Below are 15,414 nucleotides of genomic sequence, written 5' to 3'. Positions count from 1 at the left end.
TAAAAATTGATTGGTTACTAAGGACTTTTAATACTAGAAAGTTGGGTGCTGCTTCATAGCTGAAGAATAGGGGTAGATACTTTACCAGTCATTTGTTGTGTCTTATGCTTCATTCTTAAATAGATTTGGTTTGCCTCCATATAATCCTATATAATAAAAAGCTAATATGCAAATTGTCCCCTCGGGAGTTCAACCGACCAGGAGTTCGACCACTTGCTATGACATGCGCTGACCACCAGGGGGAAGTGCGGAACAAAGGAAGGCCTCAGTCGGCAGCTGGGGGAAGGAAGGTCCCGATCAGCCCTGATCGCTGGCCAGGCCTAGGGACCCTACCGGTGCACAAATTTCGTGTACCAGGCCTCTAGTAACTGTAATATCAGGACATAAATATGGTGGACCATGAGTTGACTAGGTAAAACTTTGCTTTTTTATTTACAGTAGATTTGTGCCTTCAATCATACTTTTTTAAAAAGCAACTATGAACTGTGCACTGTTCTATGCAATGTTGGGCAGCGGGGGTGGGGGGTGTTTATAACAACAAAACTGAAAAGATCCCTGCCTTCATAGAACTTATTTTCTAGTAAGCCTTAATGAAAGGGTTGGACCAACTTTTAAGGCAATTTTTCCTTCCTGGATAATACTCTGAATACAAAACAAATGTTCTTTCTAAACCAGAAGAATGCTTTTGAAAATATATCCCTCAATATCTTGATCATAAAATTGCCAAGAATATAAAAATCAGAAGAGAGTCATTTTTCTGTTTTCCTTTCTGTTCCCCCAGAGTGGTTCCTTTTGTATCTATATAGATTAGGTGTACTAGCTGCCTTGAGACTATAACTTTGTGATCAAAACTAGGACATTTGGAAATGTCTGATTATAGCACTTTATGAATGCACCAGAACAGATTGGATGCCCATGGGCCTTCATGGTCAGTGACTTCACTTCTAATCTCAGTCCCGTCTCTCAATAGTCAACCTTTGACTAGAAAAGACAGTGAGAAAAGAAGCAAAGGTTTTTTATAATCAATCATCCTTTTTACACGTTAAGCCACAAATTCTAGGGGTGTTCTTAAATGAAATAGCCATTACAAGTTATATTTTCATATTATATTTAATTTTGACAGTAATGATTTTAGATAGATTTCTGATTGTTTTCAAAATGGAAAATGTCTTAATTTAGTTGATTATAAGACAGTATATAGTCACTATAATTTTTCAAATAATTTATGACTACGTGAAGTTAGAAAGTAAATGTCTACCATGTCCCTGTTTCCAGAGTAACTATTGGTATCTCTATTGTAGGTCCTTCTACATTTGAATAATATATACAAAAGAATTTCATAGCTAGATGTATAGCTGTTTTCAATTTCAATGGGGTCATATTATAAATACTGTTCTTCAACAGATTTTATTTTGCTTACTAGTACTCAATATATCTTTTTAAAAATATATATTTTTATTGACTTCAGAGAGGAAGGGAGAGGAAGCAAGATATAGAAACATCAATGATGAGAGAAAATCATTGATTGGCTGCCTCCTGCACGCCCCTACTGGGGATTAAGCCTGCAAAGTGGGTATGTGCCCTGATCGGGAATTGAGCTGTGACCTCCTGTTTCATAGGTCGATACCCAATCACTGAGCAACACCATCCAGGTTCAATATATCTTGAATACTTTCCATTTCATAATAAACAGTGCTGCAGTGAACATTTTTATAGATACTATATGTAGTTTATTTTTTCCTTAGGAAAAGTACTAAAAGTGGATATGTGCATTTAAGTTTTGATACATATCACCACAAACAATACAAACATATAACATTATAAAAAATAATCATATACTTAGGGAATTTATAATCTCACTAAGAAAATAATATATATATGTACAAACACAGAATGACATGAAATAGAACATGATTAATTTCAAAAACACATCCTATGTAATAAAAGCCTAGGTGGCATCACGTGTGACGTCATCACAGTATGCCACCCTCACATCATCACAAGGTGGCTGGCAGGGGAGGGCAGTTGTGGGCGATCAGGTCAGCAGGGGAGGACAGTTGGGGGCTAACAGGCCAGCAGGGGAGGGCAGTTGGGGGTGACCAGGCCTGCAAGGGGAGGGCAGTTGGGTGTGACCAGGCCAGCAAGGGAGAGCAGTTAGGGGCGACCAGGCCTGCGGGGGTGGGCAGTTGGGTGCGACCAGGCCAGCAAGGGAGAGCAGTTAGGGGCCAACAGGCTGGCAGGGGCGAGCAGTTGGGGGTGAGATCAGGCCAGCAGGGGAGGACAGTTGGGTGCAACCAGGCCTGCGGGGCAGGGCCATTAGGGGTGACCAGGCCTGCAGGGGAGGGCAGCTGGGGGCAACCAGGCCGGCAGAGAGGGCAGTTGGGGGCGACCAAGCCGGCAGGGGAGGGCAGTTGGGGGCGAGATCAGGCCGGCAGGGGAAGGCAGCTGGGTGCGTCCAGGCCTGCAGGGGAGGGCAGTTAGGGGTGACCAGGCCTGCAGGGGAGGGCAGCTGGGGGCAACCAGGTCTGTGGGGGAGGGCAATTGGGGGCGACCAGGCCTGCAGGGGAGGGCAGTTGGGGGCGACCAGGCCTGCAGGGAGGGCAGTTGGGTGTGACCAGGCCAGCAGGGGAGAGCAGTTGGGGGTGAGATCAGGCTGGCAAGACAGGGCAGTTGGAGGTGAGATCAGGCCAGCAGGGGAGAGCAGTTGGGGGCAAACAGGCCAGCAGGGGAGGGCAGTTAAGGGTGACCAGGCCTGCAGGGGAGGGCAGTTGGGGGCAATCAGGCCAGCAGGGGAGGGCAGTTGGATGCGATCAGCCCTGCAGGGGAGGGCAGTTAGGGGCGAACAGGCCTGCAAGGGAGGGCAGTTGGGGCCATCAGGTCGGCAGGGGAGGACAGTTGGGGGTGAGATCAGGCCGGCAGGGGAGGGCAGTTGGGGCAACCAGGACTGCAGGGGAGGGCAGTTGGGGCGACCAGGACTGCAGGGGAGGGCAGTTGGGTGTGACCAGGCCTGCAGGAGAGGGCAGTTAGGCGTGACCAGGCCTGCAGGGGAGCAGTTAGATGTCAATCAGGCCAGCAGGGAGCGGTTAGGGGGCAATCAGGCTGGCAGGCAGAAGTGGTTAGGGGCAATCAGGCAGGCAGGCAGGCAAGCGGTTAGGAGCCAGCAGTCCCAATTGTGAGAGGGATCCCAGATTTGAGAGAGTGCAGGCCGGGCTGAGGGACACCCCCCCTCCCGAATTTTGTGCACCGGGCCTCTAGTGATACAATGAAGAAGATGCAATAAAAAGGAGTGGCATGCTGGAGATAGATATGAAGACTTCCTTAGAGGTGATGGGGCTTAAGCTGTATCTTACAGAATGAATAGGTCAAGTAGAGAGAATGGCTGTTGAGTTTAGGGGAATTCAACTTAAGCAAAGAATTGCAGGTCATAATGAGCTGACATGCATTGGCTCTCTAAGAGGCTGGCCTAAGTGAAAAAGAGCTCATATGGGAATTAATGCAGGGACAAGGTTGTGGCTAATTGGCTGAGACCTTATGGAGAACAGGGAGATGCTAAAGAATTATGATTAAGAAATAACCATCTCTGTAAATAGTATCATAATGCATATCATAGTATACACAGATATGTATTTTAGATGAGAATCTAGGGCCTAATTAATTCCGTCACCTTTAATTAATTGTTGGAGTGACAGTTAGGATTTTTGAGAGCACTTCATTGAAAACTATACCTAGGATATCTTCATTGGATCAGGCAGCACACTACTTGCAAATATAAAACTTTTTAAAAAGTTTTTTTCTCAATGTGGTTCAGGTACAGTTATATTTTCTTTAGATATAAAAGGCTATTGCCTTGGCCATTGGTGTTCAATGGTTAGAGCATAAGCCCAAGGACCTAAGGGTCACAGGTTCAATTCCTGGTCAAGGGCATGTACCTGGGTTGCAGGTTCAATCCCCAGCTCCAGTCAGGACGTATATGGGAAGCAACCAATTGATGTGTCTCTCTCACATTGATGTTTCTCTCTCTCTTTTCCCCTCCCTCCCTTCCTTCCATTCTCTCTTAAAAAAAAAAAAAAAATCAATGGAAAAAATATCCTCGGTTGAGGATTACAAAATAAATAAATAAAGATGTTTTCAAAAAATTAAAATAAATAAAAGGCTGTTAATTTTACTGTCTTAAGTGTTACCTTTATAACAAATAATTATTTTATTTTACTTTTGTTATGAGTATAAATATTACTAAGGCAAACTAGTGTTTTTTATGTAATAGAGCCATTTTTTTCATCATCTTCATAAAATGTCCACATTTTCTTGAGAATTTTGTTATATTTGTTGCAGTTTTCTAAATACTTTAGCAAAGCTTGCTTCATTTTTGTTTCCAGTTGGCCAGTGGACAGCCTTGAACAAAAGCCCCAGCCCTGTGCACAGCAGACATGCTCCACATTATAATTTAATATGAGCTACGTGTAATAACCAGCATTCCATTTTGGACTAGAGTGGTGAAGAAGTAAGAGATTAGTGACCTGAGTTAATTTTAAAAGTATTTTGCATAACAGTAGATTTAGAGCACGCATAGCCTGAAGTAGTTTTATTGATAGAAGCTATTTAATTATAATGAGATTCTGCTTTTTTTCCTTCTTGGTAGAAAATCAAGCAAGAGCAAAGGAATCTGATTTATCAGATACTCTGAGTCCAAGCAAGGAAAAAAGTAGTGACGACACTACAGGTGAGTTTTAACCTAATGTTTACTAATTTGCAGATGTTATTATTACCAAGCAGTTTAGATATGCAGTTTAATGTGGGTGGAGATTTCAAAGTTTGTGTTTGAGGGAAAAGCAGTGCTTTCAATTTACCAAGTCATTTTCTTGAATCCTGAATATATTGATAAAACTATCCAAATAAAATAGCTATATAAATTTCAACTATTCAAATACAGTAGAAGTATAAACTTCAGTTATTTATTTTGATAGTAACAGCTTGCTGATAGAGTTGACTACTGTTTATAATTATCTTTTTTCCCTCTGTAGACGCTCAAATGGATGAGCAAGACCTAAATGAACCGCTTGCTAAAGTGTCCCTATTAAAAGGTACTTTAACATGTTTTTATGACATTTTAAACCAGGGTATCAGATTTATTTACCCTTTGCCACAAATCAATTCCATGTATAATGTGAGGTTTTCAGTTTTAGTTAAAAGATTAAGTAAGATAGGTTCTGTAAAGTAGCAGGAACTAAAATTTAAAATGTTGGTGTTGGCCCTAGCCGGCTTGGCTCAGTGGATAGAGCATTGGCCTGTGGACTGAAGGGTCCCAGGTTCGATTCTGGCCAAGGGCACATGCCTGGGTTGCAGGCTTGATCCCCAGTAGGGGGCGTGCAGGAGGCAACTAATCAATGATTCTCTCTCATCATTGATGTTTCTATCTTCCTCTCCTTCTCCCTTCCTCTCTGAAATCAATAAAGAATTTAAAAAAAATAATAATAATAAAATAAAATGTTGGTGTTGATGTCAATGCTTCAAACAAAAATATTTAAATTGTAAAATAATGTGTATCAGTCTAGGTTATGAAGGGCAAAGCAGGAAGTGATAAAATATGAAATGCAACAATTCTTTTTGTATTTACCTTGGTCCCTCTGATAGAAATTCATTGCCGCTTTTAACATAATTTAGAAAAAGGTGAAAATATTAACTTCCTTGGAAAAAACCACCTGTTTGCTCTATTATCATATTATAGCAGTTATAAGTGTCCTAATTTCCTCGTCATTCTCTTCTCCAGTAAAGATACACAGGTTCTTAGGACACTTCTGTAAATTTTGGGTGGGGCTAAAGTAAGCAGTGCTTGTAATTATTTTTTTCATTTGTTTCACTTCTAAATAAGAAGTACATTTATTTAATGATATTTACTTGTTTAGAATGAAATAGGTAGGCAATAAATCAACATTTAAGTGTTTTTAAAATGAAGTGCCTTGGGTTGGCTTATTTATAAATCTGTGGTTATCAGCATTTAGACTCTTATATTGCCTTAGTGTACACAAGAAAAATTGACATGTGAGTTCAGACCAGTTGGTTAAACATGTTGGTAGCAATGGACTAACACCAGGCAGCTCTCTAAAATCAGCAGCAGAAGCAGCCTATGGAAGTTTTTTTTTGTAGAAATACTTATGCTCTGGCTGGGCTATTAAGGGATCTTCCAGTCCAGACCCTGAGCTTTGGATAAGGAAACCTTAATTTCACCCTGCATGACCCTTCTCCTGGCCTTCTGGTGCAATGATGGGGATTGAAAGTGGCTAACAAAGAGATTACTTAGGTTCTCTTAGAGTTCCTTAGTCTGGACATCCTGGCCTTCTTTTTTCTACGGAGATACTGAAGCTCACTCACTTGGCTCCTTGAGCCACCTTTGATTGAATTCCATTATTAGGGAAGTCCTAAGATTACTGGCCCAGGCAAGGAATTGCCAACTTGTCTTCAAGTATGAGCATAGTTTCCAGCATTCTTCTAAGGTCACCTTTGATGTTAAAAAGGCATGATTTCTTTCTAGTGTTGTAAATAATAAATCTATGTTAATTTTTTCAGAGTCCAGAAATTTTATCTTGGAGTATTTCTGATTCTTTGCAGAAATACAGTATTGTTATTATATAAAAAATTGTTATTGAAAACATGTCAGAACCCCTGGGCCTTTGTGGGAACATAGGAAAACAAAAGGGAAGGTGAATAAGTAATGAAAACCTATCATACAAATTAGCTGTTCTTATGGTCTTTTTTACTATAGAAATCTTCCAGAAATCTTTCAGCAGCCAAGTTCAGATTGATTTATAAGTAGCATTTATGATTATATTAATTATATTCAACTGTTACTAGTACTTTTGTAATTTTATGTCAGTCTGTTCTAAATTTTATTTTTATTCTATTTTATCCTATTGCCAGAAGTTCAGTAAAATTCACATATTTGTTGAATGAATTAATAAAATACCTCTTACATCAAAATTATAAAACCATAAGAGCATTAGGAAAGTAACATTCTAGACAAAAAGCTAAGAAGTCTGGGCTCAATCTCAGCTTTGTTATTTATTTGTGATAGGTCCTTGGGCAAATTGCTTAACCTCGGTGCTTCACTTTCTTTCATTTGTCAGACTGGGAAAAACCGACTTCATGAGGTTATTGTTAGGATTAAATTAAATAATGTATCTGCCATGGTTTGGGAATATAACATGTTAAGATTGGCACCATAATGAAGACACTGATTATAATAATGATAGTAATTGATAAAAGTAGACCTGTCTGTTCAAGAGTAACTTTTCACTCATTGTGAGGTTTAAAAAAAATATTTCCTACTTTATCTTTTAGGGAAAAGCAGGTGGTGGATCTTTTTAAATTAATAATAGAGAGTGCCCTTCTAGTTGTTAGATTATATGCTGCCCAATAAATCACATAATAAAGCCAATTAGATCTTAATAATAGTTATTAATAATATGTTTGTTACTTTGCCACATGTCAGGGGAAATTTTTTTTTAAGTCCTTGAGTACCACAGTAAGGCTAAGTCGTTTCTGTACAAGTACTCATAAAAAGGGAAAGTTGTGGGAGAGAAAGAGACTGGAAAATGCAGGGTTCCTATGGAAGAAGGGTGGATGTACTAATGCTGCTAGTAATTGCTTGGGTTGCCATTGGTTAAGATGGGTCAGAATTCCCTAACCTTACTTTAAGTTAAGGTGACAAAACCAGAACCCCCAACTTCTCTTACATTCTATATGATTGCCAGTTCTTGTTAATGAATTACTGTCTTTATCAACACCTATTGAAAGATTTTGCAGCTTGATTTTAAGAACAGACAAGTCAGGCACTGATTAGATGTAAAGAAAAATCAACCAGTTTAGAGGCAGGCATATTTTAGAAGTGTTTCTAAGAAAGTCACCATGGCCCTAAATAGTTGTTTTTCCCATTGCTTTTTTTCTTTTGTAAGAGTTGTATAAATTCTTAAAAATAATGTATTCACTACCACTTACTAGAAAAATTTGGGTTATGCTTGATTATGTGTGGTTGTGCTTTGTAATCTGTATAAGTTCAGTAGGCTGACAGATTTTTTTTCCTAAATAAAGAATAAATTATTAGACCAAAATGTTAACCTTTAGAGTTGTAAAAAGGAGTTACATTTAAGTAGTCCCATTATTTTTCCCACTGAGCCCCTATGCCTGACCATTATTTTTAAGTTTTATTTTTCCTTTTTAAAAAATAGCCAATCTTTATTTAGAATTATAGTATGCTACTCTTCATTTTAGTTATCTAGGGTTAAGAAAATAATCTAAAGTAGATTAAAAATTAACCATAAGATGTAAATAAAAGGATGATAGCAATAGTACCTTTTTCCTGAAATAATAATGATTTTCAACCAATTTATGCCACTTTTGAAAGAGAAATGAAAATGTGGCGCTAACTACAGGTTTTTATGTGCTTAAAATAATTTCCCTAAAAACCAATAAAAAGAAAACTGGAATTTAGACCAAGTAGTATTGAACACAAGTGTGCTCTATTTAGGGACTGTGCCAGGTCCTGCCATGGTTTCAAAGTCTGATAAGACTGTCCTTGGAGTTGGAGGAGTTTCTAGTCAAATGGTGATAGAAAAGTTACAGATGATAAACTGCTTCTTTGTTGATGTTGCCATTAGGAGTCAAAGTGGGAGAAAGAATTTTCTGATTTTTTTATGTTTCTTTTTGTTTATTTTGGAAGATGGGGAGGGAAGGCAGTTTGAGCTTCATGTAATAAGTATCATTTGAGATGACCCTGAAAGCGTATCTATCATATTATATATGACGTGTCTAATAATTTAAAAAGCTGAACCTGAATCTGGTCGACTTGCAGGACATTAAAGATTAGGGGCACATTCTAAATAATGTGTGCGCGTACAACAACAAAATCAGAATGTGGAAAATTCGGTAGGACAGTGACCCAGTTTCTTCAAGTAAATTGCGAGATTTAAGAGATGTCAACTAAATGCGATGTGTGAACCTTGTTTGGATCATTATTCAAACAATCCAACTGCAAGAGAAATTTGAGACAATGGGGAAGTTTTTAATACTAAATGGATACTTGGTATTAAGGAATTACTATTTTCAGTGTAATAATATTAGTTATTTTTGTTTTTAGTTCTTGACTTTTGGAGAATATATTTATATAGATACATTTTTAAGTGGTTAGGATTTTAAGAAGAGAGAGATAACTTTTCAAAGAAAATATTAAAAACTACAAGCTTTATAATATGGGTTTGACAAGTACAGTATAATTAAAGTTTGTTCACATAATCATTTGAGTGTTCTTAAGTTAGGGTGATTATTTTGGCAAAACTCAGTGGCTTCTGAGCACGGAAATTGGCTCAGACTTGTATTTTTGGGAGAGTTGTTCGATGAATTGGAATAGATAGAAGCTGGAGGTAAGGAGGCTTAGGTAATTATTGACAGTCTGAATTAGGATGACTGTTGTGGAAATTTAAACAAAAGAACAAAATTGGGCTCTGTTGTTCTTTCTTTGGTAATTATTGGAAATCCATAGGCCTGAGAAGCAGAATATGAGAGAGAAATGAAAGTCAGATATAATTTCTGGAAGAAGAGGTATCCTGGTGGGAAAGTGATGGTTCTAGTTTGGCACGTGTTGAACAGGAAAGGTGACCATAGGTTCTGGTGTGCCTGTTGTCCCAGCATATTACAAGTGCTCCCTTTCACATTTAAAGGTGTCCTTGTTTCATATTGTTACCCTAGGAATTAGAAATACTTTAGAAGTGCAAGACAGAAAGTAGGACTAGAGAGTCATTGTCATTTATTTCTGAGACATTTATTGACCTAAGAAATACAGAGATAAGACGCATGCAGAGGCTATGGTCTTATGGAAGATAGTGTTGACAGGGTTTAATTAGGCATGGTGAAAACTTTGGAGAGCATATCTAACCATGTTTTGGGAATTCTATGCATAGGGATGGACCTTAGTAGCAAGGGGAAATTATAGAGAAAGAACGAACAATGGGGAGGAAAAGGAGCCAATAAAAGATCCACTTATCAAGAAGGAACCTAGCTGGTCAGAGGAATGGCAAAGGGGTGAGAATCAACAATAAGAGGTTGCTGCCTAAGGCTGTCTCATATGGCTGCACACACCCACGACAAAAAAAAAAATGGTCTTTCTCCATTATAACGGTTGTTCTCCTCAACTAAGCCTGCAACTACCAGAACTTCCAAAGGGAGGAGTGCTGTTAATCAAAAAAGGATACACCCACCTGGCCAATTGCCTCAGCCAGATCACTTCTATCAATTAATGAGTTAACAGATGTTGTGGCTACATTAGCCTTCAGCAAATATGCAAAATAGAACTTGGGAAAAAATGCTTTGAATTGGCCCTTTACCAAGTGGTTCATAGCATCTCATCCGTGTTTAGAGCAAAGGGCAGGTTTAAGTTAACTCTCCAGTCTTCTGAAGAAATTTAATTAGGACATCATATAGATATTGCAAGTGCCAAGGCTGGTTCATTTAGTGCAGTGGTCGGCAAACTCATTAGTCAACAGAGCCAAGTATCAACAGTACAACAATTGAAATTTCTTTTGAGAGCCAAATTTTTTAAACTTCTTCTAATGCCACTTCTTCAAAATAGACTCGCCCAGGCCGTGGTATTTTGTGGAAGAGCCACCTCAAGGGGCCAAAGAGCCGCCTGTGGCTCGCGAGCCACAGTTTGCCGACCACGGATTTAGTGGGTTTTTGTGTAGTATGGACCTCTTTATAGGATTTACCCTTAGTCTGAGAAAAGCTAGCCCTTGGCCTAAACTATACACCCGGTAATTCTAAATATAAACCATTTGTATTAAAGGGAAAAGAGATTCTGTTATTCCTTTTTTTTTTTAATATATTTTATTGATTTTCTACAGAGAGGAAGGGAGAGTGATAGAGAGTTAGAAAAATTGATTAGAGAGAAACATCGATCAGTTGCCTCTTGCACACCCCCTACTGGGGATGTGTCCGCAACCAAGGTACATGCCCTTGACCGGAATCGAACCTGGGACCTTTCAGTCTGCAGGCTGATGCTCTATCCACTGAGCCAAACCGGTTAGGGCAAGATTCTGTTATTCTTTCCATGCCATCATAGTTTCTAAAAACATTTATTTCCATCTGACTTGCACAGCTAAATAAAGTGGATTTGGCTCAGTAAGGCTTCCATTTATCTTCATCTAAACATTTTGAACTGATACTTATCACAAGACTTTTTCCAAGATTGTGAAGTACATTGTTACAAAAAGTCTGTGACAAAAGTAAGGTACCACGAGAGTGGACACAAGCCATAATAAACCAATAACGCATTTTCCCACAGAACCCTATGAAATGCAATGAGCCATTGATCAACCTTAGCAGAAAAAAGATTTGCTTATTTGTCTTCGGCCAAAAAAATTTTTTCTCTTCTAAATTGTCACTTGGTTTTCTGAAAAGAGGATCAACACATTGACTACTTGATTAGTTTGAATATAGTCATTTGTGTTTATATTAAACTTAATTTGTAAAGATTTGGGGTCCATATCTCTACTTCTATGATCAAACTCTAGTAGAATTGATATATTTACATTATTTGATACAAGGCATCTTATTTGCTCTAATTAAAATGCTGGTCATTTTTACTATGTGGTACAGAGAACTAATTCGCTTAATCCTTATGTTATAAGCTCACTAGAGGCCCAGTGCACAGATTTGTGCGCTGCTGGGGTCCCTCAGCCTGGCCTGTGCTCTCTCACAATCTGGGACCCCTCGGGGGATGTGGGAGAGCTGGTTTCAGCCTGATCCCCACAGGCCAGGCTGAGGGACCCCACCAGTGCACTGGGCCTCTAGTATGCATATAAGATCTTTGGTTATAAGAGAAACATCAATGTGAAAGCAAAACATCAGTTGGCTGCCTCTTGCATGCCCCCTGCCGGGGATTGAGCCCAAAAACTGGGCATGTGCCCTGACCAGAATCAAACCTGAAACCTTTTGTGCATGGGCGATACCCAACCAACTGAGCCACACCAGCCAGGGCCCCAGTGCTCCCACGCTCTCTCTTCTCTTCTCTTCTCTTCTCTTCTCTTCTCTTCTCTTCTCTTCTCTTCTCTTCTCTTCTCTTCTCTTCTCTTCTCTTCTCTTCTCTTCTCTTCTCTCTCTCTCTCTCTCTCTCTCTCTCTCTCCCCCCCCCTTCTCTTCTCTTCTCTCTCTTTGTTAACCCTTACCCGAGGGTATTTTCCCATTGGTTTTTGTTTTTTTTGTTTGTTTGTTTTGTTTTATATATTTTATTGATATTTCACAGAGAGGAAGGGAGAGGGATAGAGAGCTAGAAACATCGATCAGCTGCCTCCTGCACACCTCCCACTGAGGATGTGCCCGCAACCAAGGTACATGCCCTTGACCGGAATCGAACCCCGGACCTTTCAGTCCGCAGGCCGACGCTCTATCCACTGAGCCAAACTGGTTTCGGCACCATTGGTTTTTGTTTGTTTTTTAGAGAGAGTGAAAGGGAGGGAAAGAGACAGAAACATCAATATGAGAGAGAGACATCAATTGGTTGCCTCCCGAATGCGCCCCAACCAGGGCTGGGGATTGAGCCTGCAACCCCAGTATGTGCCCTTGACTGGAATGGAACCTGGGACCCTTCAGTCCATGCGCCAACACTCTATTCACTGAGCCAAACCAGCTAGGGCAGCTCTGTTTTGATGGATTAAAGTTGCTATACCTGAGCTATTGTAAACCAAAGTAATAGTCAAATAGAATGTACTGGAAGAATATGGCCTAACTGATTTATATCAGGCAATGTGCAGTAGCAGAAAGTTTTAATACAATGAAAGATGGATGACTAGAAAGGAAAGAAATTAGGGGAGGGACATAGTTGAGATGTAATAGTAGATCTAATTTCTTTCAATAAAACCATTTAAGTTATTTCTTACATCATTTAATAATTCAACAAATATTTGTTATGTGTGTGTTGTTGGGAAAACAGTGATGACAACGTGTGCACAGTGCAGCTTTCAGCCTCGTTTTTATTTTTCTATGCCACAACTGGGGAAATCACGCTAAAAATACTTCTTCTTGAAGAAAAGTTCCTTTTTTTTTCACTTCCAGTTAAGTTAAAATTGAAATTGTTCTGATTTGTTATCAAAGAATTTCAAAATTGGTAAAGAATAGCATTATGCTTGTCTTACTGAAGTTCAGGCCTTCCATAAGCTCTATATGAGTGAAATTTATAATTTTAGTATGTATTAATATATGTTTTATAGTAACATGCCATGAGCTACTAATATATTTATTTAACTGTACTTGTATTCTTTCTCCAAGGTAAAATGACTAAAATGCTTAATATAATTTGCTCCCAAGTTTTATTTAACTTAGTTGTGCTATGTTGTTTAATTATGCATGTCTAAACATGAAAGAGATTGCTAATCTTTGGTTGTAGAGATTATATTGTGATACTAACTCTTGCTTTTAAAATAAACATATTTTTATCAGATGACTCACAGGGTGCACAGTCAGAAATTGAGGCAAAACAAGAAATTCAGCATCTTCGCAAGGAATTGATTGAAGCCCAGGAGCTAGCTAGAGCAAGTAAACAAAAATGCTTTGAACTTCAAGGTGAGATCAAGATTACTTTGATTCTTTAGGGGATGTGGAGGCAACATGATATAACTGAATGGCCCCAAACTTGGAGTCTAGAGGCAAGGTATCTTGTTCCTGACTCGCAGCTTTATTAGATATGTGATCTTGGGACATTCACTTAAACTCTGAACTTATGTTTCACATCAATAAAGTGGAGAGAGTTTGGTTGCTCTACTTCACATTTTTTATGTGAACATCATGAAAGACCTCTGCCAGTGAAAGATCTTGCTAGTTAATTACATATTGAGTACAACAAAAGGGAAAAGCTATGTATGTAAATTTCTAAGTTTTAGTTAACCTAATGTTAGCTACTCAGTATAAGATAAGGGAGATTTATATTCCCTGTGAATATAAATGGGAGGAATCAGGCTAGATTAATGTATAGAAAGAATCTTCTAATGTCCCAACCATTTCTTTTCTAGTAGCTCACTTAACTGTAGTGTCACAGGCCAGTGGAGTCATAGGCTATTCCCTAGAGCTTACACTTCTGTATCATTCACAGTAACTGCCAGGTTGTAGTCAGTACATTAGAAAGTTTTAGAGTGAGGAGAAAGTGGCATCCTCGTGTTCTCTAAGACGGCCTTCCTGACCAAAGGAAAACTCTTAGGTAGAAGCTACTATTCCCTTCTTTTCCTGCTTCTTGAAGAAATTAGAGTTGGTATGCATTGAACTTGAACCTTGTGGAGGGCCCAGGCTAATTTAATTAATTATAGTAAAAAAAAAAAAAATTTCCCAAACAGAAGTTATTTAGTCAGTACTTTCTATGCACTTGATAGTACACATTAGGATTTTAAGTTCATTTTTTTAAATTTAAGCTCAAAATGCTGATTAACAACTATCAAGAATGTTTTTCATATGAAGAATAGCACATATCTTGGTGATACAAAGTCTGGGAAACCCCACTACTCAATTGAATAGATTTATTACTTACTACTTACTGTTTTGTGCTCCTAAAATATTTAAACTATCTAACTGCTAATACTGATGATACTTACTGCCTAACTTTTGTTTCCTTTAATAAGCTTTAGGAGAGAATTTTAAGAAATTTCCCACTGCCCAATTCTGAATACTTTTATTAATTCACAAAACTAGATATACTGTGTTTTACTTTTAGCTCTTTTGGAAGAAGAAAGAAAAGCCTATCGAAATCAAATTGAGGAATCCACTAAACAAATACAGGTTCTTCAAGGTATGGACACTCAAGGGTATTTGAGATAGTTTTTAGTGATTCACAGGGAATGGAAACTTAAGAGTGCAGAGCGTTCCCTTTGTTCTTCACTATAACTGGGTGAGCTCCTCCTTCCCCCGCTCCCCCCCTCCCTTCCTTCATCTCTCCCTTTCTCCTTTCCTTTCTTTCTATATAAAGGAAGATTCCCCTGTACTCCAACAGTAGACACTTGGATTAGAAGAACAGGGGTGAAGGTGAGGATTTGGAAAGATTGTCACGTTCTGAGTTATTGTAGTGAGTTACTACAGAGAGAGCCTTCAGATAGGAAATCAGTTTGAGCTGCTCTGTGCATTAGCACTTTTAGCTTATGTTTGCTAATGTTCATAATACACTTGGCATTGCAACAAAAATTATATACTACATGAAACAGAATAATGGTCCCAACACTGCCTTCAGTGGTAAAGACTGGTCCTTCACAGTCCCCATTTAGTGGGCTACCACGGAGTCATTGCAGAAATGAGCAGAAAGACCTCTGCCTGTCATGGGTTTTCTTTGAACTGCAGCTCCTGGTACTGTGAGGCTATAATTGTGAGATACCCCAAGTGAGATCTTTCTTT

General features: G+C 38.9%; 2 protein-coding genes across 20 annotated transcripts in view; one reads left to right on the top strand and one right to left on the bottom strand.

Annotated features, from left to right (window-relative positions):
- DNASE1L3 (deoxyribonuclease 1L3) overlaps positions 1–15,414 on the bottom strand; it is a 969,732-nt gene that overhangs the window by 716,515 nt on the left and 237,803 nt on the right. The gene's annotated exons all lie outside the window — the stretch shown is intronic.
- Positions 1–15,414, top strand: part of SLMAP (sarcolemma associated protein) — a 165,337-nt gene that overhangs the window by 134,065 nt on the left and 15,858 nt on the right. For 12 of the 19 annotated variants that reach the window (XM_080675127.1, XM_080675122.1, XM_080675114.1 and 9 more), the window contains 4 exons: positions 4,640–4,720; positions 5,022–5,081; positions 13,483–13,605; positions 14,744–14,818. In XM_080675127.1, coding sequence (XP_080531253.1) covers positions 4,640–4,720; positions 5,022–5,081; positions 13,483–13,605; positions 14,744–14,818 — 339 coding nt within the window. The remainder of the gene's footprint in view (positions 1–4,639; positions 4,721–5,021; positions 5,082–13,482; positions 13,606–14,743; positions 14,819–15,414) is intronic. The other 7 variants (XM_080675120.1, XM_080675116.1, XM_080675118.1 and 4 more) reach the window with 1 other exon arrangement.

This window comes from Plecotus auritus, assembly GCF_963455305.1.
Source record: "Plecotus auritus genome assembly, chromosome: 6".
Lineage (NCBI taxonomy): Eukaryota > Metazoa > Chordata > Mammalia > Chiroptera > Vespertilionidae > Plecotus > Plecotus auritus.
Note: the sequence above shows the minus strand (reverse complement) of the source record. Positions and strands in the feature narration are given on the sequence as shown.